This window comes from Notolepis coatsorum (assembly GCF_963971535.1).
Source record: "Notolepis coatsorum genome assembly, chromosome: 11".
Classification (NCBI taxonomy): Eukaryota; Metazoa; Chordata; class Actinopteri; order Aulopiformes; family Paralepididae; genus Notolepis; species Notolepis coatsorum.
Genome location: NC_140175.1, coordinates 11,865,867 through 11,891,813, shown reverse-complemented (window position 1 = coordinate 11,891,813; position 25,947 = coordinate 11,865,867). Strand labels below are relative to the sequence as shown.

At 43.5% G+C, this 25,947-nt stretch overlaps 2 protein-coding genes across 4 annotated transcripts in view; one reads left to right on the top strand and one right to left on the bottom strand.

The window, feature by feature from the left end:
- Positions 1-399: 399 nt before the first annotated feature.
- Positions 400-16,678, top strand: btf3 (basic transcription factor 3). 3 transcript variants are annotated; one of them, XM_084324259.1, is made up of 6 exons: positions 400-460; positions 1,533-1,601; positions 4,335-4,448; positions 5,590-5,791; positions 11,579-11,635; positions 16,334-16,678. In XM_084324259.1, exons 2-6 carry the CDS (start codon positions 1,533-1,535, stop codon positions 16,378-16,380), a joined length of 489 nt encoding a protein of 162 aa, XP_084180385.1. In that variant the 5' UTR covers positions 400-460; the 3' UTR covers positions 16,381-16,678. The 3 variants fall into 3 exon arrangements, with proteins under 3 accessions (XP_084180385.1, XP_084180383.1, XP_084180384.1); XM_084324257.1 differs by having other exon boundaries at positions 5,590-5,821; XM_084324258.1 differs by having other exon boundaries at positions 425-542; positions 5,590-5,821.
- A 2,090-nt stretch (positions 16,679-18,768) lies between these two features.
- ankra2 (ankyrin repeat, family A (RFXANK-like), 2) overlaps positions 18,769-25,947 on the bottom strand; it is a 30,565-nt gene continuing 23,386 nt past the window's right edge. The window contains exon 9 of the mRNA XM_084324366.1: positions 18,769-20,232. Within this exon, the coding sequence (XP_084180492.1) occupies positions 20,177-20,232 (56 nt within the window). The 3' untranslated portion in view covers positions 18,769-20,176. The remainder of the gene's footprint in view (positions 20,233-25,947) is intronic.

Genomic DNA, 25,947 nt, shown 5'->3' with positions numbered 1-25,947 from the left:
AAACAAGATGAACGTCTTTCTCTGGTCTGCATCCCCTTAACAATTGTGTGTATTGAGCTGTACTGTACTGTACCCATTCTGCAATCTGTTAATAACATTTTCAATCAATCAATCAATCAATCAATCAATCAATCAATCAATCAATCAATCAAACAGCAGTATTCCCTCTCATACTTTTAATTTGTATCATACACCATAGAAAGTAACAAATAAATCACATATATTGGTTTCTAATAATAGCTTTAAACACTCCAGTGGTGTATCCACTCACCTCCACAGATTTGTACAACAAATGTCAAAAAAAAATACTAAAAAAATTAAATAAAAGTCCACATTTGAAAAACACTCAGAAGAAGGATCTCAACAGGATCTCAGCCCTTCCTCAGCCGCGCGTCACTTCCGGCGCCCTCTCTTTTGCTTCCGTCTCGCTCCCCGCGTGTTGCTCGCTGATAGTGTTCAGGTCAGTGAGGAGCTTTATATTAATATATATAATATAATACCTTCTTCCCTGCACGGGTTCCTCCCCGGTCCGGCTGCACGAGGTAATAAACACACGTCTTGTTCAACCGGTTGGCTTGAATTCCGCGGTGTTTGAGCTCTAAGTCCGCTGAGCCGGTGTCGAGCAGAGAGTGAGTGACAGCAGGCCGTTAGCTCAGTTAGCTCAGTTAGCACGGCGGCTAGCTAACGGCCCAGCTAGCTTAGCTTGTTGAGTTGTAACGTTGTTAGCTTTGGCTAACTTAACATAACATTAAGTAGCCCCGATGTATTATTTGAGTCAATTGGTCTCCTTCTTGGCTAAATGGCGTCAGCTAAGTTATTTAGCCCTGTGTGTTGTTGTTGTAAACCTGACATGACCGCAGCTACGGAGCTAACTAGTCGTGTTAGCTGATTGAGCAATCAGACTTTTTTGAACAAATGTTCAATGTTAGCTCGCTAGCTAACGTTACTAATGTTGCGTAACGTTGATTGATTGATTGACAACTTTATTAACAGATTGCAGAATGGGTACAAGTACGGCTCAATACACACAATTGTTAAGGGGATGCAGACCAGAGAAAGACTTTCGTCTTGTTTACATCAGGGTCCCCCATTTTCAATGCATAACATTTATGACATATACAGGTAGACACAGTACTGCTACATCTAGACATGTATGACTAACGGCTAACTAATCAGCTGGACTAGTTGGACGTGTGACACGAAACACTTCTTCCTGAAGCAGTTGGCCTCGACTCTGCTTATCGCTTCACACACCTACTGCTGGCTGCCACACCCACACCAACGCTGTGTTTTTTAGGCTTGGTTCCAGTAAGACTTGACTTGAACATGAATCACTCATGTGTCTCAACTCACAGTCGCAATTCACTATGATGAATTGAAAATGGGGTACCCTGATGTAAACAAGACGAAAGTGTGTATTGCGCCGTACTGTATTGTACCCATTCTGCAATCTGTTAAATAAAGTTCATTCATTCTTTCAACTGTCATTAATCCTAGTGTTCTGTGTACTCCCCCCACCCCCCCCCCTCTAGATGAAAGAAACAATAATGAATCAAGAAAAACTTGCCAAACTGCAGGCACAAGTCCGCATTGGCGGAAAGGTAATACAATAACATTTAAATGTAACTGTTTTGCCAATGTTGTGTGAAATGTCTCATACGTGTGTGTGTAGTTTGCAATCTTAGGACAAAATGTAGTCAAATTCCAGAGTTTGTTCTGAATTAGCCCCTTTCGTGACTTTCGGTTTGCAAGCCTGTGGCTTTTGTGACCGGAGTCACTTGCCCACCCGCCCCGATCACCCAGTAGCGAAACGACCAAGCGTCGTCAAGGGGCTCGCGGTGTGTCAAGAATACATCAGATCTGAATTTCAAAGATACCCAGCGTACAATATGGGTCTAACACAGCTTCACGATGGGGTCTGGAAGCTCGGAGTTGCTAATAAACAGTTTAAAACATTGTTACTCGACGAGTGGTATTTACAGACCGAACGTCCATCTCCGCCGTTGGTGTCACAGCGCATGCGCACCATGCCGCGTTCACGTTACTGGGAAGAAGCGGAAGAACCAGAGGACATCTCGTTGCTACAACTAGGAAGCCTTCACGCTTTGACTCTATATATATCTATGGATGAAACGCCCACATCCATACTTCCGCAATTCGTGACGCGAAGTGGGAGATATGGGGTCTATAAAAGAATCCCATATGTCCTAGTAGGAATTACCACTAGGAGGCTGACGTGAATGGTTTTTCCCAGTCGGAAACTGCTTCTTCCGCTTCTTCCCAGTAACGTGAACGCGGCATGGTGCGCATGCGCTGTGACACCAACGGCGGAGATTCTGTAAATACCACTCGTCGAGTAACAATGTTTTAAACTGTTTATTAGCAACTCCGAGCTTCCAGACCCCATCGTGAAGCTGTGTTAGACCCATATTGTACGCTGGGTATCTTTGAAATTCAGATCTGATGTATTCTTGACACACCGCGAGCCCCTTGACGACGCTTGGTCGTTTCGCTACTGGGTGATCGGGGCGGGTGGGCAAGTGACTCCGGTCACAAAAGCCACAGGCTTGCAAACCGAAAGTCACGAAAGGGGCTAGTTCTGAATGTAATTCGTAACTACATGTTTGAAACATTTTAGTCCTAAAACAATGTACAATACATTTAATTTACAGTAAGATGTTATGTAAGGCAATGAACTAGGCTTTGTTATTATGGGCTGCTTGTATGTACAATAATACTAGCAAATAATTGTATAACATTTTTGTAATTAGTTTTAAGCTGTCACTTTTCTATCTGATCAATGACTGATTAATCAATGTAGTGCATTGATCACATACTGCTCAAACATACTGTTACTGGACTGGTCCTCTGAGCTCCTCTCTAGTCAACATACTGCTGCTGGTCTGGACTGGTCCTCTGAGCTCCTCTCCAGTCAAACATACTGTTGCTGGTCTGGACTGGTCCTCTGAGCTCCTCTCGTCAAAACATACTGTTGCTGGTCTGGACTGGTCCTCTGAGCTCCTCTCCAGTCAAACATACTGTTGCTGGTCTGGTCTGGTCCTCTGAGCTCCTCTCCAGTCAAAACATACTGTTGCTGGTCTGGACTGGTCCTCTGAGCTCCTCTCCAGTCAAACATACTGCTGCTGGTCTGGACTGGTCCTCTGAGCTCCTCTCCAGTGAAGCTTTTGCTGCTGCAGATTTCATCTGTAGTATTTCAGAATCCTCTGCTATCGTTGTGTAACATGTCGTAGTCGTGTCTCTAGACTTTAGAGCTTCTTTCTCTCCTTCATGTGAAGTTAAAACTACTCTGTACGTGAAAGTGAAACCTGAAAGTGGCTGCTGTCCAGTGTCCACACAAGACACGTTCAGTTTATAATATTGTCTGACTTACACACTTGATGACATGTTTAGTATTTTACAAATTGGTGTTTTCTATTTGAATGTGGGCACTGATGTACGAAAATGAACTGAAATGGGTTTAATTTCTATCAAAAGAGAGGGGGGGAAAGCATACGCCGGTGGGGGCGCTGGGCAAGTAATGTACTCAGTAGAGCCTGAACACCAAGTAACACCGGTATCGCAGACTACCACAGCAAACCTAGCGCCTCACAAAAGATATCCCACTAATGGTCACAGTCAACGGGGAACTTGTGTTTCCTCCATCCCTCTGCGTTCGCTTCTCGTGAGGGCTAACTGTATGTAAAGCATGTCGGCATCAACGCACTTTCGCCACAGCCGCAAAAAGGATGTGAATCCCTACCAACCTTCAAAACCGCTCTAAAAGAGCACCTAGGGGAGGCTGCAATTCGAAACTGGCCCTGGTAAATGTCGAAACCCCCCCCCCCCCCACAATGTACAGTTTCCTCCCCCTCAAATGTATATATTCTCTTAGAAACTCTGTCTGTAAATAAACAGTACTGTATGTCATAAATGTCATGATTAATTGAAAATGGGGGACCCTGATGTAAACAAGACTAAAGTCTTTCTCTGGTCTGCATCCCCTTAACAATTGTGTGTATTGATTGAGCCATACTGTATTGTACCCATTCTGCAATCTGTTAATAACGTTTTCAATCAATGGCGCACACGTCTCACACAAAGAGGTGTAGCGGACGGGGTGAGGAGGGTGTAGCAAGCAGGGGATATATTTAGACGAAACCGTAGTCTGAAGACTCATGAGACGGAGACAAAAGACAGTCTGCAGGCCACTCGGGCGCATGGAGGCTATATCGGGCTCTCATGCTCCTCTTTGACACCGATATTGCACCGACGGTTGTCTTGGAACGTTAAGTTCACACGTTTACCACGTCCGTGTGTTCTTTCTTGCCTCAAAGGGTAGTGCTCGCAGAAAGAAGAAGGTCGTACACAGAACGGCGACGGCAGATGACAAAAAGCTCCAGTTCTCCCTAAAGAAACTCGGGGTCAACAACATTTCTGGTATTGAGGAGGTAAGCGTTCAAGTTTCTTCATAGTGCAGTGTTTCCTGCATTTTATTTGTGTTGGCCCATCACAATATCAAACGCACATACCATTATATCAAACACACCTACCACGATATCGAACACGCAACGACAAACAATTTCACAAACTTGATACAATGACACATTAGTAATGAATGAAAAAACGATATAACTTTCATCTTTTACTATTATGCACTTTGCTACTAAGGAATCTTACCTAGTCTATGTTACTATATCTACTATGCTAATATATCTATACTACTATGCAATCAACACCAGCACTCAAGTTCAACACTTTTTGATGAACAATGTCCCTTACCCTTAGCCGCCAGAGTTGTACCCTTCCTCCTCACTTGTTGTACAGAACTTGTAAGTCGCTTTTGGTTAAAAGCGTCAGCTAAATGTACTGAACACTCATCCCATCTTGCCATCACCACCACCACTACAAATAACACTGTTACATTTTTATCTGAATTTGTTTCAGTGGTCCCTCTTATGATTATTCGTTGTCATTTTTGTGCATATACTTTTTTTTGCTGCATTGTTGGCATTATATAAGCCCTTCTGGGTTCTGTTACCCAATCCTGCAGTGGTGGAATAAGTTAAAAATCAATTATTCTTGTGTTCTATATTTATTGGTGTATCTGCTAAATTAATAAGCAAACTATATAATATATCCAGTTTATCCACCGACATAGGGGTGTAACGGTACACAAAAACCACGGTTCGGTACGTACCTCGGTTTTGAAGTCAAGGTTCGGTACAGTGGGGGAAAGTTTGGCTTTCCATGTTCCACTCAGGGGTGATGTAGTGTGCAGTAACTAATTGTACTTGTAGGGCTGTCAATGAATATTCTATATTGAAATTTAATAATCGACTTGTAAAAAAAAAAAAAATTATATTACATTGTGAAAAAAATCTAGTTGGTGGTTAACATACCGTTGTATTCGTTTGGTGCACTACACAGCCGTTCGGTACGATACACTGAAATGGTTCGGTACGGATACGTCTACCTTTGCACCCCTATTATCCGACTGTTACAAATACTATGTACTTGTGGTCGACTGGCCTGCTCTCTCTCTCCGAGTGTTGCTGACGGGAGCTCTCCTGTTGATCCCGTGTTGCGCAGGTTAACATGTTCACGAACCAGGGCACAGTCATCCACTTCAACAACCCCAAAGTGCAGGCGTCGCTCGCCGCCAACACCTTCACTATCACCGGCCACGCAGAGACCAAGCAGCTGACGGAGATGCTGCCCGGCATCCTCAACCAGCTGGGAGCCGACAGCCTCACCAGCCTCAGGAGACTGGCGGAGGCCCTGCCCAAACAGGGTGAGTGGGCGGAGGCCCTGCCCAAACAGGGTGAGTGTGTGGAGGAAGGCTGTTACACCGAAGCCTGTTTTTGGGATTTCGAACTTCGTCTGGGTTTTTCGAACGGGCGTTCGAACATTAGTTTTTAATTAGTTTTACATTTTTTATAAATATCCTAAAACTAAATCATCAATTTGAATAAATTATTAATCTTTCTTTAATGAATATAACTTTTTATATTAAAATAGTGTAGCATAATCTTTATCTGCAACTGTGGAGAAAAAACCCATTTGGTTTAAACAGAATGAACGCATAAACAAAATGTATATAAAAAAATATATGTTGATTTAGAATTCGAATGCCAACGTAACGAACGTTTGGGCTCAGCCCTATTGTGGAGCCTCAGGAGACTGGCAGAGGCCCTGCCTAAACAGGGTGAGTGTGTGGAGGCCCTGCCCAAACAGGGTGAGTGTGTGGAGCCACCGAGATGTTCACATGGGCTGTTCCTTCTGGCTAGTATTAGTCATGTAGTAGGCGTTAGGGACGGGTATGAGTGATGTTGTCCCAGATCAGGTGCTCTCTTGAGTAGTGCTGCTCGAGTGATTGTCCGGCAGCGGGGCTACGTGAGTAGAGTTCCGGAGTCATCATTGGTTCGAGCCCCGGTCAAGGCCGTTGTCGGAAAGTGGTGTTGGTGTTGTTGTTGTCCAGCAGGACTAGTCTGGACCCGTCTGTAACGATGCCCCTGTTACAGTGATAGGAACACCGTATAGGTGCCAGTGCCGTCCTTCTGATGAGACGCTAAACAGAGGTCCTGAGGTCTCTGTCGTTAAAGAACCCAGGACGCCTATCGCTAATTCCCATCAGGTCTCTGACATCAAGGCCACCTAATAATCCCTTCCCCTTAATTGGCTATCAATCCCTGTCTCCTGAGCCATTCAGCCATTGTGTAGTGTGATGTGTGACTGGTGCCAGTGTATGGCAGCCATTGAGCCTGCGTAGCCCAAGGTTGTGTGCTACCAGTGGTGGTGAAGGAGGACATTTCCACCCTACATTGTGGGGACCGCTTTGAGTGTCTAGAAAAGCGCTATATAAATGTAATTAATTATTATTGATTTTAGAATGCATCTTAAAGCGCATGGCAGCAGCAATAACTAAGATATTGCATCACACACACGCATACAACCGATTTTATTATGTCTCGCTCTGTGGACATAACAATGCACAGCAATATACCCGTTGCTTAATATGATAAGATAAGATATTCCTTTATTGATCCCCTTGGGGAAATTCAGGCATCATAGCAGCATGGGGGAGGGGGAGGTACAGGTAGTAAAAAAGCAGTGTAAACAATATAACAAATCAATGAAATTAACTCTGGACATGTGCATATGGGCAACAAGGTGTGAGATGAGGGTATGTATGCCCTCTCAGTTATATTTGCCCTACAATAAATAGTTACAATATATAATCTAAATCTAATCTTAATATATAATAATAATAAAAAGCTAAATATATGCAATATATAATCTTAAAATGCTAAATATATGATCTAAATATAATGCGTATTTTTCAGTCAAAACAGTCGGTTACCATTTGTAATAATTCCATTACCTCCCAGGGCTGTACGCTAAGCTTTTTCACTAGGGGCACACTTGCCCCTAAATGAGAAATTTAGGGGCAAAGAATATTTTTTAGGGGCAAATTTTTAAATAACTATTTTACCATTATAGTAGGGCTGGGCGATATGGCCTCTAAATGATATTGCGATATTTTTTGGCCATATCACGATACACAATATATATCGCAATATTTTGACATTTCCTAAAGCACTTAAAAATGCTTGATTTAACCCTTTGATGCATACAGTCACGACAATATGATGATTATAATAAGTCCCTGCAACATATGTTTGCATTATTAAACCATGAAGATGCTTTAAAAAATTATTTAATGAAAATGTACTAATAGTAGTCTACTGACACACTAATAAAAAAAATTATTTACATCTAAGACTATTTATATAAAAACTCTTGGGTGCCCTTTTTTTGCACAGTACTGTGTTTTCTATCCACTTTAGCCAAACACACACACACACACATATATATATATACTACTGTGATAAAATAATAATTACACACAAAGGGATAATGGCTTATAGCAGACTTAATGATTTTAGAATATTTCAGATAATGAAATTAAATGTTTATCATCAACTATCCAGTTAGTATTTATACTGTCTGTAACGTTTGGCTACTTTAAATCATTGAATGTAGAGAGAGAGCGAGAGAGAGAGGGGGCGAGAACGCACAAGAGAGCCAGCCCCCCCCCCCCCCCCCCCCGGGTTTTGTTCTAGGTTCGCGTTTTGATCGTCTAAGCTGCCGTAGGTGATGACGTCACACTCGAATGTAAACAGGAAGAGTCTAACACGGAGATGGAAAGTCACAGTGGATGATATACAGAAACGAATAACTAATAAATATGAAGTTATGTTTAAACTTCTGTTGTCAAGCGTTGTCACTTGTCAATATAACCCACCCCTTTCCTCACTTTTCCACCGTCCCTGCTTCACTCGGGACCACCAGCTAACGTTAGCCTATAGCTCCGCCGTCCCTGCTTCACTCGGGACCACCAGCTAACGTTAGCCCATTGCTCGTGTCAATTAAATTGCATGTTATTAAATGTCCGCGCTGGTCTGTCTAATGAAATTACAACCGCAACATTATGTCGCCTGTACAGCCCTGGTTGTAGGCTAATGTTAGTGTAGTGAAATGCGAATGAAGGGGTGAAATCACTATTCGCAAGCTTGCGAGTAGATGTAATTTTTCATTCGCACCGGCCAAATTAGGGGGCAATTTGTGACGATCTCGTCGCAGCGTACAGGCCTGCCTCCTCTGTCTGCAGCAGGTCTGTCTGCTCATGGGACGGCATGTCTGCATCAATAGTCTGTGGACGCTACGAATAGTGGGCGGCATGTTGTTGGCACGATTTGGAAATGCACAAATGCAAACCGCTGTTTTGTATCTTTTAGATAACGCTACACTAACTTTAAACGCAACAGAGTTTTGGAGGTACGCTCTCGTGCTCCACAGCCTCCAGCGGTGTCTTCCTTCCTGCAACAACTCACGCTTTGTCTCGCGCTTTGCCGGATTTCAGAGCGAGATTTGTGTTTCAGTGGCACAAACGAGCGCTTTTAGTGAACGTATTTGGTGGTGGTAACTAACTAAAAATGTAGCACCCTCAAAAACCACTGGAGTTCTGTTGAAGCAGAGAGTACTCATGCCCATCCCTGATCCCATCTGCTTGGGTGGAACGTCACGTTGGATGGTAGTTATTGTTCATCATGGACTGCAGGGTAAAGGGACGTGTGATGCAGTGAAATTAAACCTCAGACGAGAGGAACAGTGTTTTCAAACTTTATTATCTAAAGAGTGTTTCCTGCTCTACCAGCTTCTCACCTTCTGTCTCTCTCTCTTCTTCTCTACCTCCTAAAGAGTGTTCCCTGCTCTACCAGCTTCTCACCTTCTGTCTCTCTCTTCTTCTCTACCTCCTAAAGAGAGTTCACTGCTCTACCAGCTTCTCACCTTCTCTCTCTTCTTCTCTACCTCCTAAAGAGTGTTCCCTGCTCTACCAGCTTCTCACCTTCTGTCTCTCTCTCTTCTTCTCTACCTCCTAAAGAGAGTTCCCTGCTCTACCAGCTTCTCACCTTCTGTCTCTCTCTCTTCTTCTCTACCTCCTAAAGAGTGTTCCCTGCTCTACCAGCTTCTCACCTTCTGTCTCTCTCTTCTTCTCTACCTCCTAAAGAGTGTTCCCTGCTCTACCAGCTTCTCACCTTCTGTCTCTCTCTTCTTCTCTACCTCCTAAAGAGTGTTCCCTGCTCTACCAGCTTCTCACCTTCTGTTTCTGTCTCTTCTTCTCTACCTCCTAAAGAGAGTTCCCTGCTCTACCAGCTTCTCACCTTCTGTCTCTCTCTTCTTCTCTACCTCCTAAAGAGAGTTCCCTGCTCTACCAGCTTCTCACCTTCTGTCTCTCTCTCTTCTTCTCTACCTCCTAAAGAGTGTTCCCTGCTCTACCAGCTTCTCACCTTCTGTCTCTCTCTTCTTCTCTACCTCCTAAAGAGAGTTCCCTGCTCTACCAGCTTCTCACCTTCTCTCTCTCTCTTCTTCTCTACCTCCTAAAGAGTGTTCCCTGCTCTACCAGCTTCTCACCTCCTGTCTCTCTCTTCTTCTCTACCTCCTAAAGAGAGTTCCCTGCTCTACCAGCTTCTCACCTTCTGTTTCTGTCTCCTCTTCTCTACCTCCTAAAGAGTGTTCCCTGCTCTACCAGCTTCTCACCTTCTGTCTCTCTCTCTTCTTCTCTACCTCCTAAAGAGAGTTCCCTGCTCTACCAGCTTCTCACCTTCTGTTTCTCTCTCTTCTTCTCTACCTCCTAAAGAGTGTTCCCTGCTCTACCAGCTTCTCACCTTCTGTCTCTCTCTCTTCTTCTCTACCTCCTAAAGAGTGTTCCCTGCTCTACCAGCTTCTCACCTTCTCTCTCTTCTTCTCTACCTCCTAAAGAGAGTTCCCTGCTCTACCAGCTTCTCACCTTCTGTCTCTCTCTCTTCTTCTCTACCTCCTAAAGAGTGTTCCCTGCTCTACCAGCTTCTCACCATCTGTCTCTCTCTCTTCTTCTCTACCTCCTAAAGAGAGTTCCCTGCTCTACCAGCTTCTCACCTTCTGTCTCTCTCTCTTCTTCTCTACCTCCTAAAGAGAGTTCCCTGCTCTACCAGCTTCTCACCTTCTGTCTCTCTCTCTTCTTCTCTACCTCCTAAAGAGTGTTCCCTGCTCTACCAGCTTCTCACCTTCTGTCTCTCTCTCTTCTTCTCTACCTCCTAAAGAGTGTTCCCTGCTCTACCAGCTTCTCACCTTCTGTCTCTCTCTCTTCTTCTCTACCTCCTAAAGAGAGTTCCCTGCTCTACCAGCTTCTCACCTTCTGTCTCTCTCTCTTCTTCTCTACCTCCTAAAGAGTGTTCCCTGCTCTACCAGCTTCTCACCTTCTGTCTCTCCCTTCTTCTCTACCTCCTAAAGAGAGTTCCCTGCTCTACCAGCTTCTCACCTTCTGTCTCTCTCTCTTCTTCTCTACCTCCTAAAGAGAGTTCCCTGCTCTACCAGCTTCTCACCTTCTGTCTCTCTCTCTTCTTCTCTACCTCCTAAAGAGTGTTCCCTGCTCTACCAGCTTCTCACCTTCTGTCTCTCTCTCTTCTTCTCTACCTCCTAAAGAGTGTTCCCTGCTCTACCAGCTTCTCACCTTCTGTCTCTTCTCTACCTCCTAAAGAGTGTTCCCTGCTCTACCAGCTTCTCACCTTCTGTCTCTCTCTCTCTTCTTCTCTACCTCCTAAAGAGTGTTCCCTGCTCTACCAGCTTCTCACCTTCTGTCTCTCTCTCTCTTCTTCTCTACCTCCTAAAGAGTGTTCCCTGCTCTACCAGCTTCTCACCTTCTGTCTCTCTCCCTCTTCTTCTCTACCTCCTAAAGAGAGTTCCCTGCTCTACCAGCTTCTCACCTTCTGTTTCTTCTTCTCTACCTCCTAAAGAGTGTTCCCTGCTCTACCAGCTTCTCACCTTCTGTCTCTCTCTTCTTCTCTACCTCCTAAAGAGTGTTCCCTGCTCTACCAGCTTCTCACCCTTCTCTCTCTTCTTCTCTACCTCCTAAAGAGTGTTCCCTGCTCTACCAGCTTCTCACCTTCTGTTTCTCTCTCTTCTTCTCTACCTCCTAAAGAGAGTTCCCTGCTCTACCAGCTTCTCACCTTCTGCTTCTGTCTCCTCTTCTCTACAGCTGGAGATGGAAAAGCACCGATTGCGACAATAGAGGAAGAGGATGATGACGTTCCAGGTGAGTGCTGCTGAAAGGACATGACCCTGTACTGTAACTGTAATCTGTCTTCATACTGAAACAACAGTGACTTAAATTGTAGATATTAAGTTCAAGTTGAGTGATTTGGCCTTCTGCTACTTACTTTGTTTGTTAACCTTTTAAAGTCTTAGCCATATTAAATCCGCCTTAAAATACATACCTAAGTAAATGGAAGATTGCTCCACTTCTACCAGGTCCATTTGCATGTTCTTGGTATCTAGGGACATCTATGGATCTCGGGGAATGTATTCCCAGTGTCAGAAATATTGTGTCTTGTTACTAGGCTTGAGTAAATTGTAATGAACCAAAGGAGAATATCAAGAAGAGAAATCACTGAGCTCGTTCAGCACCTTCTTGAGATCACGTGTACAAAACAATCTAAGTGAATGAATAAAGGGCAGATGATTTACATGAGGTTTTGTAGATACAGTACTGAATTTTGCCATCCGACGGATGCAATTTGAAATATTATTATAGAATATCGGGCCTATAAATTACCTTATTAGGGCCACGTCACATCTATGGATCGGGCCAAATCTCCCCTTTCCAATGGCAGAGTTCAATCTGGATTTAGTGCCACCAGGCGCCCCTGACGGGGCAGCAAAAACCGTGAATGAAATCTACTGTAGGTACAGTTACTTTTTTTATAATGTAGATTTCTCTGCCATTTTTCATCAGATTGCAACACTGTTTTTTGCTAGACATTCTCAGAAAGGTAGAGAAACTAAACTGCGTTCTATTTTATTCAGTTTGTTCACCAGTGTTGTGTTTTCCTGAGCACACTTTATGTCAAAGTGCGTGTGGCTCACACCACAGCCGGCCACATTATTTCACTACAATGACTGTTATGCTCCAGATGTATGGCCACATTTCTCCCTTCTGTGATGACACGATGACGAGTCGGAACGGGTCACAAGTCTGTCTGTGGGGCTTCTGGGTCAGGACCATGTTCTTTGGTTTTGGTTCAGTTCCTCAGAGCAGCGTGTCCTTTCAGTTGAAGACATTTGAGGCATTTGTCTGAGAAGGTCTTAAGCCCGGAGCCCTATTTTCTGAAAATCCGCCTAAAATACATAAGTAAATGGAGTAGAATATTGCTCCACTTCTACAAGGTCCATTTGCATCTAGGGACATCTATGGACCTCAGTGAATGTATTCCCAGTGTCAGAAATATTGTCGTTATTACTAGGCTTGCTTAAATTGTGGTGAAACAAAGGAGAATATGATTTTTCTTGCATCTTTGATGGTGAATAGCACCATGCTAATAATGACCAGGCATGGAAAAACTGCCACTGATCTCGTTCAGTACCTTCTTGAGATAATGTGTACAAAAAAATCTTAAAGGGAAGATTATTAAACGGAACGTTTTGTAGATTCAGTACTGAATTCTCTAATCCGGACCAATGCTATTTGAAATATTATTATAGAATAGCAGGCTTATAAATTACCCAAATCTTATATTTCAAATGGCAAGAGTTCAATTAGGATTTTATCAGGGTGCAACCGTTTTGAAACTAATTTCAAATCAATTGTTTCTACATGCTAAAAGTAGGGAAGAGAAGAAACTAACCACTTCAATATATGTCTACAGTTAAGTTGTAGTTTCTTCCACCCGTGAGATATGACCACGGAAATAATGAGAGAAAAAGCTTCACGCTAGAACTCTAGAATGATTGACAGGGGCTGGCGTGAGCTGGGAAGTGTAGTTAAATTTTTATTCGAAAGCCCTGCATCTCTTCTCTCAAAAGACTACACTCAAGTTGGGTTGTGCCAAGTTCTCGTGTCAATAAGCAAATGTTTCCGACTCGGATGCGCTGAGATTTCTATAAACTCATATTTCACTAACACTTAAAATCATTGGTAAACAAACGTAGTGCTGAAAATATACACTTTGACTGCTGTTTTGACAGGGTTAGGGTCTTTACCCGTGGCTATTTGAAAAAGAAACGCAACCGTAATTAATACGTTCTGTATTGATGCATTTATGGCGTGATGTCAATCTCGTACTGGATTTAAAAAAAAATAATAATAATTAAATTCACATGTATGTGTAAGATTATAACTATGTGTTGGATTCCTTAAACATATATTATGTGAATGAACAAAAAAAAGTACCGTAATATTCGCACTATAAGCCGCACCTGAATATAAGCCGCAGCAGCTAAATTGAATGATTTGTACATATAAGCCGCACTGGACTATAAACTGCACTAAACTATAAGCTGCAGGTGTTTTAATGTTTAATTACCATATGTAAGGGTTCGTGCACAGAGGGGATTGTCGGGAAAGAGATGGCTGTTTGAGGAAGCTCCCATTTATTAACTTGCAGCAGCTGTGTGCCTGTGAGAGAAGAGCGAGTGAGAGTTAAAGGTGGTGGACTGTAACCTGTAAAATCCATAGATTTAGGAGGTCCCCTAGTGGCCGTTAGCTGTAAAAATCCATAGATTAGCCGCACCGTTATATAAACCGCAGGGTCGAAAGATTGGGGGGAAAGGCGCGGCTTATAGTCAGAAAATTACTTTACGAGTAATACACGATCACTAGAGTATAGCATGCGATCAATCGATCTGGATTTTTCTTAAAAATGCCCATCCCTAATCTGAAGTATCAGGATCTGAACGTTAGAGTAGAGATGAGAGATGAGAACCAACCAGCTTTTATGGGCGTTGTGTATTTTGTTTTTTCCTCCTTTCTTCTTGATAATGAGTGAGGCGGCAACCTGCAGGATATCTGCGGGGTATTAAAAAGTCTTGAGTATTAAATTCTCAATTTAAGGCCTTACAAGATATTTAAAAAGTAATTTACACTGGTATTATATTTTTTTTGGGGCAGGAAGCCTGGCTGTCGAGATTAAATAATATTAAATATATGAAATGTTTTTGTATTCAAGTCGTTGTATTTTGAGGAGCTTGGTGCATCTGGTTTGTATGGAACGTGTGATAATTTAAATTGGCCCACAAGTGCAGCTGCCAGTTCAGTGTCCCTGTGTTCTTCTAGCTAGTATGGTCGTGAAATTGGTATTAGATTTAGCTCCAAGTGGTATTTGAAACTTACAGATAGCTCGACTCAAATCTTATTCAACAAAGCTTGGAGATATTTATTTCTATATGTCATACTCATAATATCTGCTAATCATGTCATTCATTATTACAACGGTACCTATTCTCCAATTTGCACAATTAACTCTAACCAGCATATTAGTTATGACTCCTAGACTAAACTGCAGCAAACATGTTAATTTACCAGTGGGACAGAAGTGCTCTTATCAATATAAATCAAACGTAAAAGTCTGGTTCTCCGCGGCTGTTAACCATGTTATTCCAGAGTTGCCAACCAAAAGCTCTCGAACGCGTGACTTGTTGCATTTAGGGATTCAGAGTGTACAGATGTGGCTTTGGAGAGCCCCTCTGCACGCGCTCAACGAGGCCGTCCGCAGTGGCGCTCGACCAAATCCCTGCGTTTAGTCGACGCTAAACGAATGTGTATTAATTCACGTCTGGGTGAGCGATGGTCCCATAATCCCATGTTTTGCTCCGAAACATTAACTGAAATCGATCCGACCCGCTCAATTATATTACTGATATATTCTATTTTTATTGAGTTAATTTATAACCGTAAGATCCGCAGAAGGAGCGAGTCGCGCTCACATCTGGGTGTCTTGTGTGTTTTTTTTTTCTCTCTCCCCGATTAATGTTCGCGTTGCGGCGGTTTGCTTTCCTTTCTTTGAGACGGGGGGCCGGGGTCACGCCGAGGGGATCCATCAACGGCCGCGCGGAGGAACGGCGGGGCCGAGAGGCTCGCGCGTTTGAAACCATCGCGTTCCTTGTTTATGAGTTCTTTTAAACACGGTTTGCTTTTCTTTGTGGACAGAACGGGGCCCAAACACATCAGGTTGCCATTACAATTAAACCGGCTTTTTTTTTTTTTCTCTTCTCATGGCTCCTTTCCCGTGGCCCAAGTTTTTCACTAATGTACCAAACGATTACACATGTATTTCCGCGAGAGAGAGAGAGAGAGAGGGAGCGGTCGCAGGGCCCGGCGACGCAGGGGTCAGCGGGGTCAGCGGCCTGCGCCCACGGTGTTGTTACAGGAGTTAAGTTTCCTCTTTGTTCCCCCGCGCTAAAGAAAACACACTCAGACCTCCCGAACCGTTCCCACTTTCACCCTCCTCCCCGTTCCAACAACCTGCGATGGGAACGGGAGGATTTCTCACATTTCGTTGAGCGATCGAGGCCTCGCTTTTCCTTCCTTTTGATCCTCTTTTCTCCGCGCCGCCATTTTTCCAGCTGTGTTCCTCCACGTCGGCGGCCGTCGGGGCCCCACATGCGGCTCTCGCTCTTCGGGGGGGGGGGGGGTTACGTTACACCTCGGAATTGTGTTTCAGATAAACGCACTTTTCCTGAATTGTGTTTCTGAGATTTATGGGGGGGCACGTCTCCCCCCCCCCCCCCCCCCCCGACTCTTGAAAGAATATATTTTTACAATTGAATACAACCATATTGTTTACACTTTATTTTCCTCCATATTTTTATATTCAAAGATCTCATTTTATTACCTATATATTTATTATATCTTTCTACCGTTACCCTGCCCATACATGTACACCCCTTCCCCCATGCCGCCCCTGAATCGTCCCCGAGGGGATCAATAAAGGAACATGTCGTCATCTTGTCGTTTCAGATCTGGTGGAGAACTTCGACGAGGCTTCCAAGGACGAGGCCAACTGAAGAGCTCCTGGGGCCTCCCGCCTCCGCTGGGCGCGCGGGGAACTGCACAAGACGCTGCGTTTCCTCGTTTGCCACCAGACTCTTCCCCCCCCCCCCCCCCTCCCCCCAAAGCTTGTCCAGTGCTCCGTGGTCTCCTGTCCAGCTTCAGAGAGAGACCGTGTACCATGTGTGTGTGTGGTGTCTGTCTTGACGCGCCGCCTGCCCCACAGCTGTTTCCCTCAATGTTACTGAACCTGATTGCTCTGCAGCCTGTGGCTGAAACCACCGTATCTGGAATAAACCTCCGCTATTGTCAATAGATGAATGAAGTTCCATGTTTTTATTTAAGTACCGGTAAATGTGTGTCGAATGTGGGAATGGTTGCCCTTCTTGTAGGCAAACGTTTTAACCCTTTCACTACATAATGTTAACCCTTTCACTACCACACTACAGAATGTTAACCCTTTCACTACCACACTACAGAATGTTGACCCTTTCACTACCACACTACAGAAGGTTAACCCTTTCACTACCACACTACAGAATGTTGACCATTCTTTGTAGTGTGGTAGTGAAAGGGTTAAACTCTTATCGTGACCAAACGGGTTCATGGGTTCAGAGACTTCTCCTCGGGTGAAGCATGTTCCGCACGATGTGAAAATCCGCATAAAATATATACCTAGGTAAATGGAATATTGCTCCACTTCTACAAGGGCTATTTAGCATATTCTTGGTATCTAGGTACATCTATGGACCTCGGGGAATGTATTCAGTGTCAGAAATATTGTGTCTATTACTAGGCTTGCTTAAATTGTGATGAAACAAAGGAGAATATGAATTATGATTTTTTTTGACTGTGAATAACACCATGATAATAATGACCAAACTTAAAAAACTGCCACTGATCTTGTTCAGTACCCTCTTGAGATCATGTGTACAAAAAGGAAATTAATAAAGGGAAGATGATAAAACCGAAGGTTCTGTAGATACAGTACTGAATTCTCTCATCCGGACCAATGCAATTTGAAATATTATTATAGAATAGATGCTTATACATTACCTTATTATAGCCAATTCGCACATTTATATATATTATCTTTCAAATGCCCAAGTTCAATTTGGATTTAGTATCGCCAGGCGTGCATAAGAACAATGATATCTAGTGTACTTTTTTATTTTCCCCACAGTGCAACCGTTTTGAAACTAATTTCAGATCTAATTGTTGCTACATGCTAACAATAGGGAGGAGAAACGAACTGCGTTTCAATATTTGTCAAACGTTACCTTTTGTGGCTTATTATCGCGAATCATGACAATTATTGATATGATTTATTCAAAACGCTGAACTTTGAACCACCATAGTATGTGACAGGAAGTGTAGTTCAGAAAAATTCCAACGCTGGTCGACTGCTATGCATTTCCTCTACAAAATGGCTGCAAAAAGACTACAATTCCCATGGTTCAAATTATCTGTTTCCGGCTTGGCTAGACAATCAAACTTAAAACTATCTTATGGCACTTTTAACCTATTGCTAAACTAACGTATTGATGATAATATACATTCTACATGCTTTTGTGACATGTTAGTGATGTTAATACTTGAAAACATTTGATTTTAAAATCGCAAATCACATTTTTTGCATCACTCTGAAAAATATGGATCTATGATATCATTTTGGGGTCGGTACCGACCCTAAGGGGTGGAACAGGTTAATATACTGGGTTATAAAATATACTTTTCTGTATTCCCGTCGTCACTATTCTGTGAGAACATTTAGATTCTAGACGTGAACGGATCCTGCTGCTGATTTTGTACCATGACTTGAATCTGTGGTTCTCGACCCAAACACGTGGGATATGTCCTGAGGGGCACAAATACAACATAACTGTCCAATATTTCACAAGGAAAATAAACGTTTCTCATTGTAACCTTGTTAACGCTCCCCTCTAATCCAAATACTTCCCCCCAATATGACACATCATAGGTCATATCTGAGATCAGTTTTTAGATTTATTTTAGAATTCCATAGTATAATAATAATAATGTATGTAGGTCGAGAGATGTGGACAGAGAAACCTATGATCAAAATAGTCATTCTTGTACTTTATATTAAACCCATGGTCAGAAGTCATTCTTATACTTTATATTAAACCTATGATCAGAATAGTCATTGTACTTTCTATTAAAACTATGATCTTGTACACATTGGGCTAACTTCTAGTAAATAAAACATGAACTATTACTCATTAGCTGGGGCCCCTTGGAAGCCTCTCAGAGACCTCTGGGGGTCCTGGACCCCACTTTGAGAACCACTGCAGTATAAACTAGTGGCTCCCAGGTTGACGACCACTGATCTAAAAGTAAACTTGTACACAAACGGCAACACAACCTTGAGCCGGTTGAATCTCTCTGGTTCCTTTTTATATTCACAACACGGCATTAGCAGGTTAACACCAAAAACAACAACACTGATGGTGTATTATTTACATTATCACAAGTTACAACAGTTTAATAATTACTGTAATAAATAATAGTCAACAGCAGTTTTCAGGATTTCTGGACAATCGGGTCGATTTCTTTTAAAAGAATACGAGCATGTTGTAATAATACACACTACCTAGGATCACTCTTATGGAGATATTTTTTTTAAGATTATCCAGGGACCACGCTCACTGCCACACTACAGCAGGTTAACCCTTTCTCTGCCACACTACAGCAGGTTAACCCTTTACTATCACACTAGTAGTGTGGTAGTGAAAGGGTTAAGATGATCCACGGACCACGGCGGCGCCTCCGTCTGTTCAGATCAGCTACTGACGAGGGCCAGTTCATATAGCGTCTTGTAAAGGCCACGCCCTTACAATTTGAGTGGCACTTTTCATTATTGGGGGAGGGAAATAAATAAAATAAAACCGATAAAAGGAAAGTCAGACACCACCATATCCGAACAAACTTCCCACCACAGTTAGGACAGCCGAAACCCGTCCAATCTTTCGCCGTCGACTAAAGACTCACTTCTTCAATCATTATCTGAAATGAAAAAAGAAACTAACCCTACTGTCATGCACTTGTCCTAATAAACTAACCTACACTACAGCACTCAACACTTTGATGAACATTGTTACTCAGCTGATAGAGTTGTACCCTTCCTGCTGTCTTGTTGTACAAAACTTGTAAGTCGCTTTGGATAAAAGCGTTCAGCTAAATGACAATGTAAATATCCCTGTATATAGAGCTGCAGACTGGCCTAGGTAGAGGGGAAGCAAGATGGCCTTAGAGGGGAATCAGGATGGTAGAAGGTTGCTGGTTTGATCCCTGGCAGAGGGTGTATTCAACCTGGTGGACGGAGTGCAGCAGAACGCATGTTCTCAACCTCCTGTCTGTCTGAATCCAGTCTACATCACCTGTCTGTCTGAATCCAGTCTACATCACCTGTCTGTCTGAATCCAGTCTACATCACCCCTCCCTAATCAACATACAACATGTAAATGTGCAAAGTAACAAACATACGCGAGTGAAAAACCGCTTCAACAAAATATTGTTAAAAATTAAGGATTCTGACCGTGCGTTCCTGCATGAGTCCACACACTGCGTTATTATTACCGACATCCAGTAACTAATACCCTCCGACATGAATCTGTTGTAAAATGTCTGTGACATGATGGGCATGCTACACGATTGACCTTTCTCAAACCCCGCCCTCTTTTCTTGCTCCTCCAATCATGTTTGTCCGAGGAAAGTGACCGTTGTGTCATCAGAGGGCGTGGTTTGAGATGGACCTCCGGTCCCCTCTGACCTCCCCTCTGGCCCCACAGCTCACTCTCGTATTCCCATCAGCAGCTTCAGTAGATGAGCCTCCATCACCTGTTGAACTGGACGGACAGGAAGATATTTAGATAATAATAAAAAACGTTATTTCTATAGCACCTTTCATACAAGAAGTGCAGCCCAAAGTACTTCACAGCAGTGATGTAGACATAGGCATAAAATTGGCATAAATATAGATGGGCATAAAATGAGCATAGAATTGACTCACAGTGCAATAATGATAAGAATAGACACGGAATTAGCATAAGATAGACAGAATAAAATAGTGCAACGCAAGATAAAAGCAATGCATAAAGTACAGCCAAAATGAATATAGAATAGACTGAATAAGAGCAATGCATGAAGTGTAGACAGAATGGAAGTGCAATAAAATAGTTAATTTACAGTACAATAATCATAGTGTGGATGTAATGAGTAAGTAGCAGAGTGTATTAAAAGGCTATGGTGAAGAGGTACGTTCTTAGTTTACTTTTGAAAATATTTAATGTCCATTAGGCACAGTGTTCCATAGCTTTGGTGTGTAATTCGCAAAGGTTGCATCGCCGGTATTCTCTCTTGGCTGTGGTTGGGGGGACCTTCAATAAACCAGTCGTAGTCGATGATCATAACGTAGATGAAGAAACGCCTATGAATTGGCACTTTCCCTGCGATAATCTGAGTAGCGAGCGACGCCTCTTTGGTGTCAAATCTGATGTCTGGACGGTTACAGTGGAACTGTGTTGCTGAGTTACAGTGTTTGCCAAGATCAACGGCGGACAGGAAGTCCACTTAGAATGTTTCTGTTGCTCAGTTGACAAGTCTATACTAGGATATAGAACACGACTCAACATAAGAAGAATTCATATTTTGTTATTCTAAAGATCTAGTACACGCCAAAATAATACATTACAATGAACCCCCTGGCCTTCTCACAAAGCCAGATATCACATACATCATCATCTGTGATGTCATCGGGGAGAAAGGCTGGAGCTGTTGCATAGACTAGTGCCTTGTCTCCATTAGCTATGTTCAGCCTGGCTGGTGCTAGCCATGGTCTAGCATGGTATGGTATGGGTTTGTGTCTCCATTGCGCTTCTTGTAAACTCTCCAGTTGCTAGGCAACCTTTCACACCACCGACTGTGGTACACAAGCTAACCCGTGATGATACAACAGTCCCAGCTGTCTTTGGCTCAGGTCTAGCCCGGTTCTGAAAGGTGGCTGTCTCAGCCGGAGTCCAGGCAGGTTCTAAAGACAACGGAGACGCTCACTGTGTGTCAGACTAAACTAAACCCTGGCTATAGTGGAGACAAGGCCACAGCACGGCTAAACCCTGGCTAGTGGAGACAAGGCCACAGCACGGCTAAACCCTGGCTAGTGGAGACAAGGCCACAGCACGGCTAAACCCTGGCTAGTGGAGACGAGGCCACAGCACGGCTAAACCCTGGCTAGTGGAGACGAGGCCACAGCACAGCTAAACCCTGGCTAGTGGAGACAAGGCCACAGCACGGCTAAACCCTGGCTAGTGGAGACAAGGCCACAGCACGGCTAAACCCTGGCTATAGTGGAGACAAGGCCACAGCACGGCTAAACCCTGGCTATAGTGGAGACAAGGCCACAGCACGGCTAAACCCTGGCTATAGTGGAGACAAGGCCACAGCACGGCTAAACCCTGGCTATAGTGGAGACAAGGCCACAGCACGGCTAAACCCTGGCTATAGTGGAGACAAGGCCACAGCACGGCTAAACCCTGGCTAGCGGAGACAAGGCCCCAGCACGACTAAACCCTGGCTAGCGGAGACAAGGCCCCAGCATGGCTAAACCCTGGCTATAGTGGAGACAAGGCCACTGCATGGCTAAACCCTGGCTAGTGGAGACAAGGCCACAGCACGGCTAAACCCTGGCTAGAGGAGACAAGGCCACAGCACGGCTAAACCCTGGCTATAGTGGAGACAAGGCCACAGCACGGCTAAACCCTGGCTAGTGGAGACAAGGCCACAGCACGGCTAAACCCTGGCTAGTGGAGACAAGGCCACAGCATGGCTAAACCCTGGCTAGTGGAGACAAGGCCACAGCACGGCTAAACCCTGGCTAGTGGAGACAAGGCCACAGCACGGCTAAACCCTGGCTAGTGGAGACGAGGCCACAGCACGGCTAAACCCTGGCTATAGTGGAGACAAGGCCACAGCACGGCTAAACCCTGGCTATAGTGGAGACAAGACCACAGCACGGCTAAACCCTGGCTAGAGGAAACAAGGCATATATGTGTACAGTATGTATGTGAGACTGATTTTGTGGACCCACATAATGTTGAGTTTTTTGTATTCAACTTTATGAACGTTCCTATGGTAGAGTTGTCATTTCAGAATTTAAAAAGAATTACTCGTATTCCAGCAAAGTGACCCTGGGTGGTGCTCATACCCTTTAAAACCATCTTCCCCAATCCATTCTTCCCGGATCAGCTCAAGACTTTATATATATCTGATGGCAGCACACGTCTCGAGGCTTTGGGAGAAAGTTATTTATGTTCATAAATATTGATAGGACTGTCCTGGGCCATTAGGAAGACACACTGATTCTTAAATCAAGTGGTCTACCAGCTACGGCGTAGCAAGATATTATTCCATCTCAGATTTATTCTGTTGAAAGTCCCTCTGGGCCTCTCTGATTGGTTGGAAGGGGGGCAGCCTCGCAGTGAAACTTTAGAACGGAATATCTGGGCACAGCTGTTGGACGAGGAAACTCCATGAACCTCACTCACGGAGGACCGCAGAGTCGGTGCGTCCACTCCACATTAAAGGTGCTGTAAGTGGTATTCTTCTGTTAGAATAAGTGGTCTACGTGCTAAAATAATAGCTCTACATTCCGACAGCCATCACAGAGTGTCTGGTCAGTAACATGGATCTCCCAGTCCCTCCACTCTGCAGTAAACAGCCATCACTGATATAGAGTGTCTGGTCAGTAACATGGGTCTCCCAGTCCCTCCACTCTGCAGTAAACAGCCATCACTGATATAGAGTGTCTGGTCAGTAACATGGGTCTCCCAGTCCCTCCACTCTGCAGTAAACAGACATCACTGATATAGAGTGTCTGGTCAGTAACATGGGTCTCTCAGTCCCTCCACTCTGCAGTAAACAGCCATCACTGATATAGAGTGTCTGGTCAGTAACATGGGTCTCCCAGTCCCTCCACTCTGCAGTGAACAGTCATCACTGATATAGAGTGTCTGGTCAGTAACATGGGTCTCCCAGTCCCTCCACTCTGCAGTAAACAGACATCACTGATACAGAGTGTCTGGTCAGTAACATGGGTCTCCCAGTCCCTCCACTCTGCAGTAAACAGCCATCACTGATACAGAGTGTCTGGTCAGTAACATGGGTCTCCCAGTCCCTCCTGCTCTGCAGTAAACAGCCATCACTGATATAGAGTGTCTGGTCAGTAACATGGGTCTCCCAGTCCCAGATAATTATCGATATCGAACGATATGAAAAATGTTATCGTGATAACATTTTTGGCCATATCGCCCAACCCAGTCTGACCCCAGATCAGATCTCACCACACGTCTGCTGTTTGCACGCGGAGCACGAGAAGCAGTTCCTCTCTGGAACAGACCCCTGAATTCTAGACCGTTAGATAACATTTACATTGAGTCATTTAGCTGAACGCTTTTATCCAAAGCGACTTACAAGTTCTGTACAACAAGTCAGCGGGAAGGGAAGGGTATAACTCTGGCAGCTGAGGGGCAGTGAGAGTGCTACAGTCGTACAGTCTTGAGTGCACAGTACATAGTAGTAGGGCTGACCTTCCAATCTTTTTATGGCAATCGAAGCTTTGGGGCCGAGATTCTATTTTAATTCGAAGCTTCGAGATTAAAATAAATAAATAAAAAATAAATAATAATATATACAGTATATATATATATATATATATATATATATATATATATATATATATATATATATATATATATATATATATTTTTTTAATCTTATGTTGTGGGACTTGTACAGCACTTTGGTCAACTTTGTTGTTTTTAAATGTGCTCTATAAATAAAGTGGATTGGATTAATTAATTAAATTAATAATGAGTCGGGAGCTGCGCTGCCTGGGCGGCTGCTCTCCGTTACACAGCCAACGACATTACATTACATAATTATGTTGCAACCTTCGTTCGTTGCATTGGAGGTGCAAGATTTTGCAGGTGGGAGGGGGGATTGATTTTTTTTTTATATAATTGATATATATATATCTTTTTTAATATATTAAAATTAAATTTTATTTTCCCATTTGAATCCCGTGGCCATCGAACGAAGCGTTGAAGTATTTAAGACAGCCCTGCATAGTAGTAGAGACATATTAGCATAGTAGGCAGTAGGGCTGACCCCTATTAGATGATTAGTCGACTAATCGGTCGAAAGGAGCCGTAGTCGACTAGCCAACCTCTTAGTCGAATATAATTTTTTTTTTTAAAGAAAACATTTATAAATGTAAATGTTTAATTTTTTTTATCATTCTTTCCAAAAGAAAAGAGGCCTAGAAGCATGGCTAACGCTAATGGCGCGCATACCTGAGGCTAACTGCCTAAGAAAACAGGCACAGAGGCACTGAAAGAGGATTTCACCCATCTAATGAACACACTAGACTAGACAAATATCAAGATGTATCCATCAGTGGACCAATTGCATGCTTTTGCAGAGGACAAGAAGCCTTCAGTCGACTCCTTCAGACATTAAGCACCCCACAGCCCAAATGGATACAAAATAATTATTTTTTTTAAATTATACTTTTTTTTAGTCGACCAATAGTCGACTAACGGCAAATTTTGGCCAATCATAGTCGACCATCCAAATCCTTAGTCGGGGACAGCCCTAGTAGGTAGTAGTATAGGCAAGGTAGATCACTTAATATTGGTATGTTCGATATTGGTTCGAATTTCCGATACCAATATCAACCGATACAGATATATGCAGGGTTTCCCCCCCCAAAAAAACGGAATAATTTCAGGTAATTACATGGCATTTTCACATTCGCCGAAATGCTTGCTTGCGATTGGTCAATAGCGCGTGTCAGAGGTCCGATATTACCCGATAACGGACCTCTGTGGAACAATAATGACCGCTGTGCGCAGCTGTTCGCAATCAAGCCCACTGACATCAGTGCAATCAGACACTGCCGGCTGCCGGGGAAGCTGCCGCCGATGACAGGGCGGAGCGACGAGCGGAGCCAGAACCAGTGTTGCGAGTCGATGTAAAATTAATTAGGTATATTGTTAGTAAGTTAGCCATGTAAGCGGGATAATGTATAGCTATTACGGATGCCCCGATCACGTTTTTTGCCACCGATACCGATCACAGATCGTCTTGAGCCATATCGGCCGATACCGATCCGATATCGATCGTTTTTGATTAAAAAAAAAAAGAAATTATTTTATATAAATATATATATATATTTTTTTATAAAATATATATATATTATATAATTATACTTGTAGTTGTATTATCTGCGAGACATCGCCACCACGCAACAAGTCAAAATGCTCGCTATCTCCACTGTGTGTATACTCTGCTTTGATCAAATCACATTCAGCATGCCCTCAGCAGGGTATATCTGCGGCTCTGCAGATATACGGCTCTGCAGATATACCCTACTCAGCTAGCCCCGTTTGTGACTGCGATGCAAGCCGGGGCTCGAATACGCATCGAATCACTGTTATAAGACATTGATATCAGGAGTTATCTGTAGCTACTGCTAGCCGGATAGATTGTAGTGATTGTAATGGTAC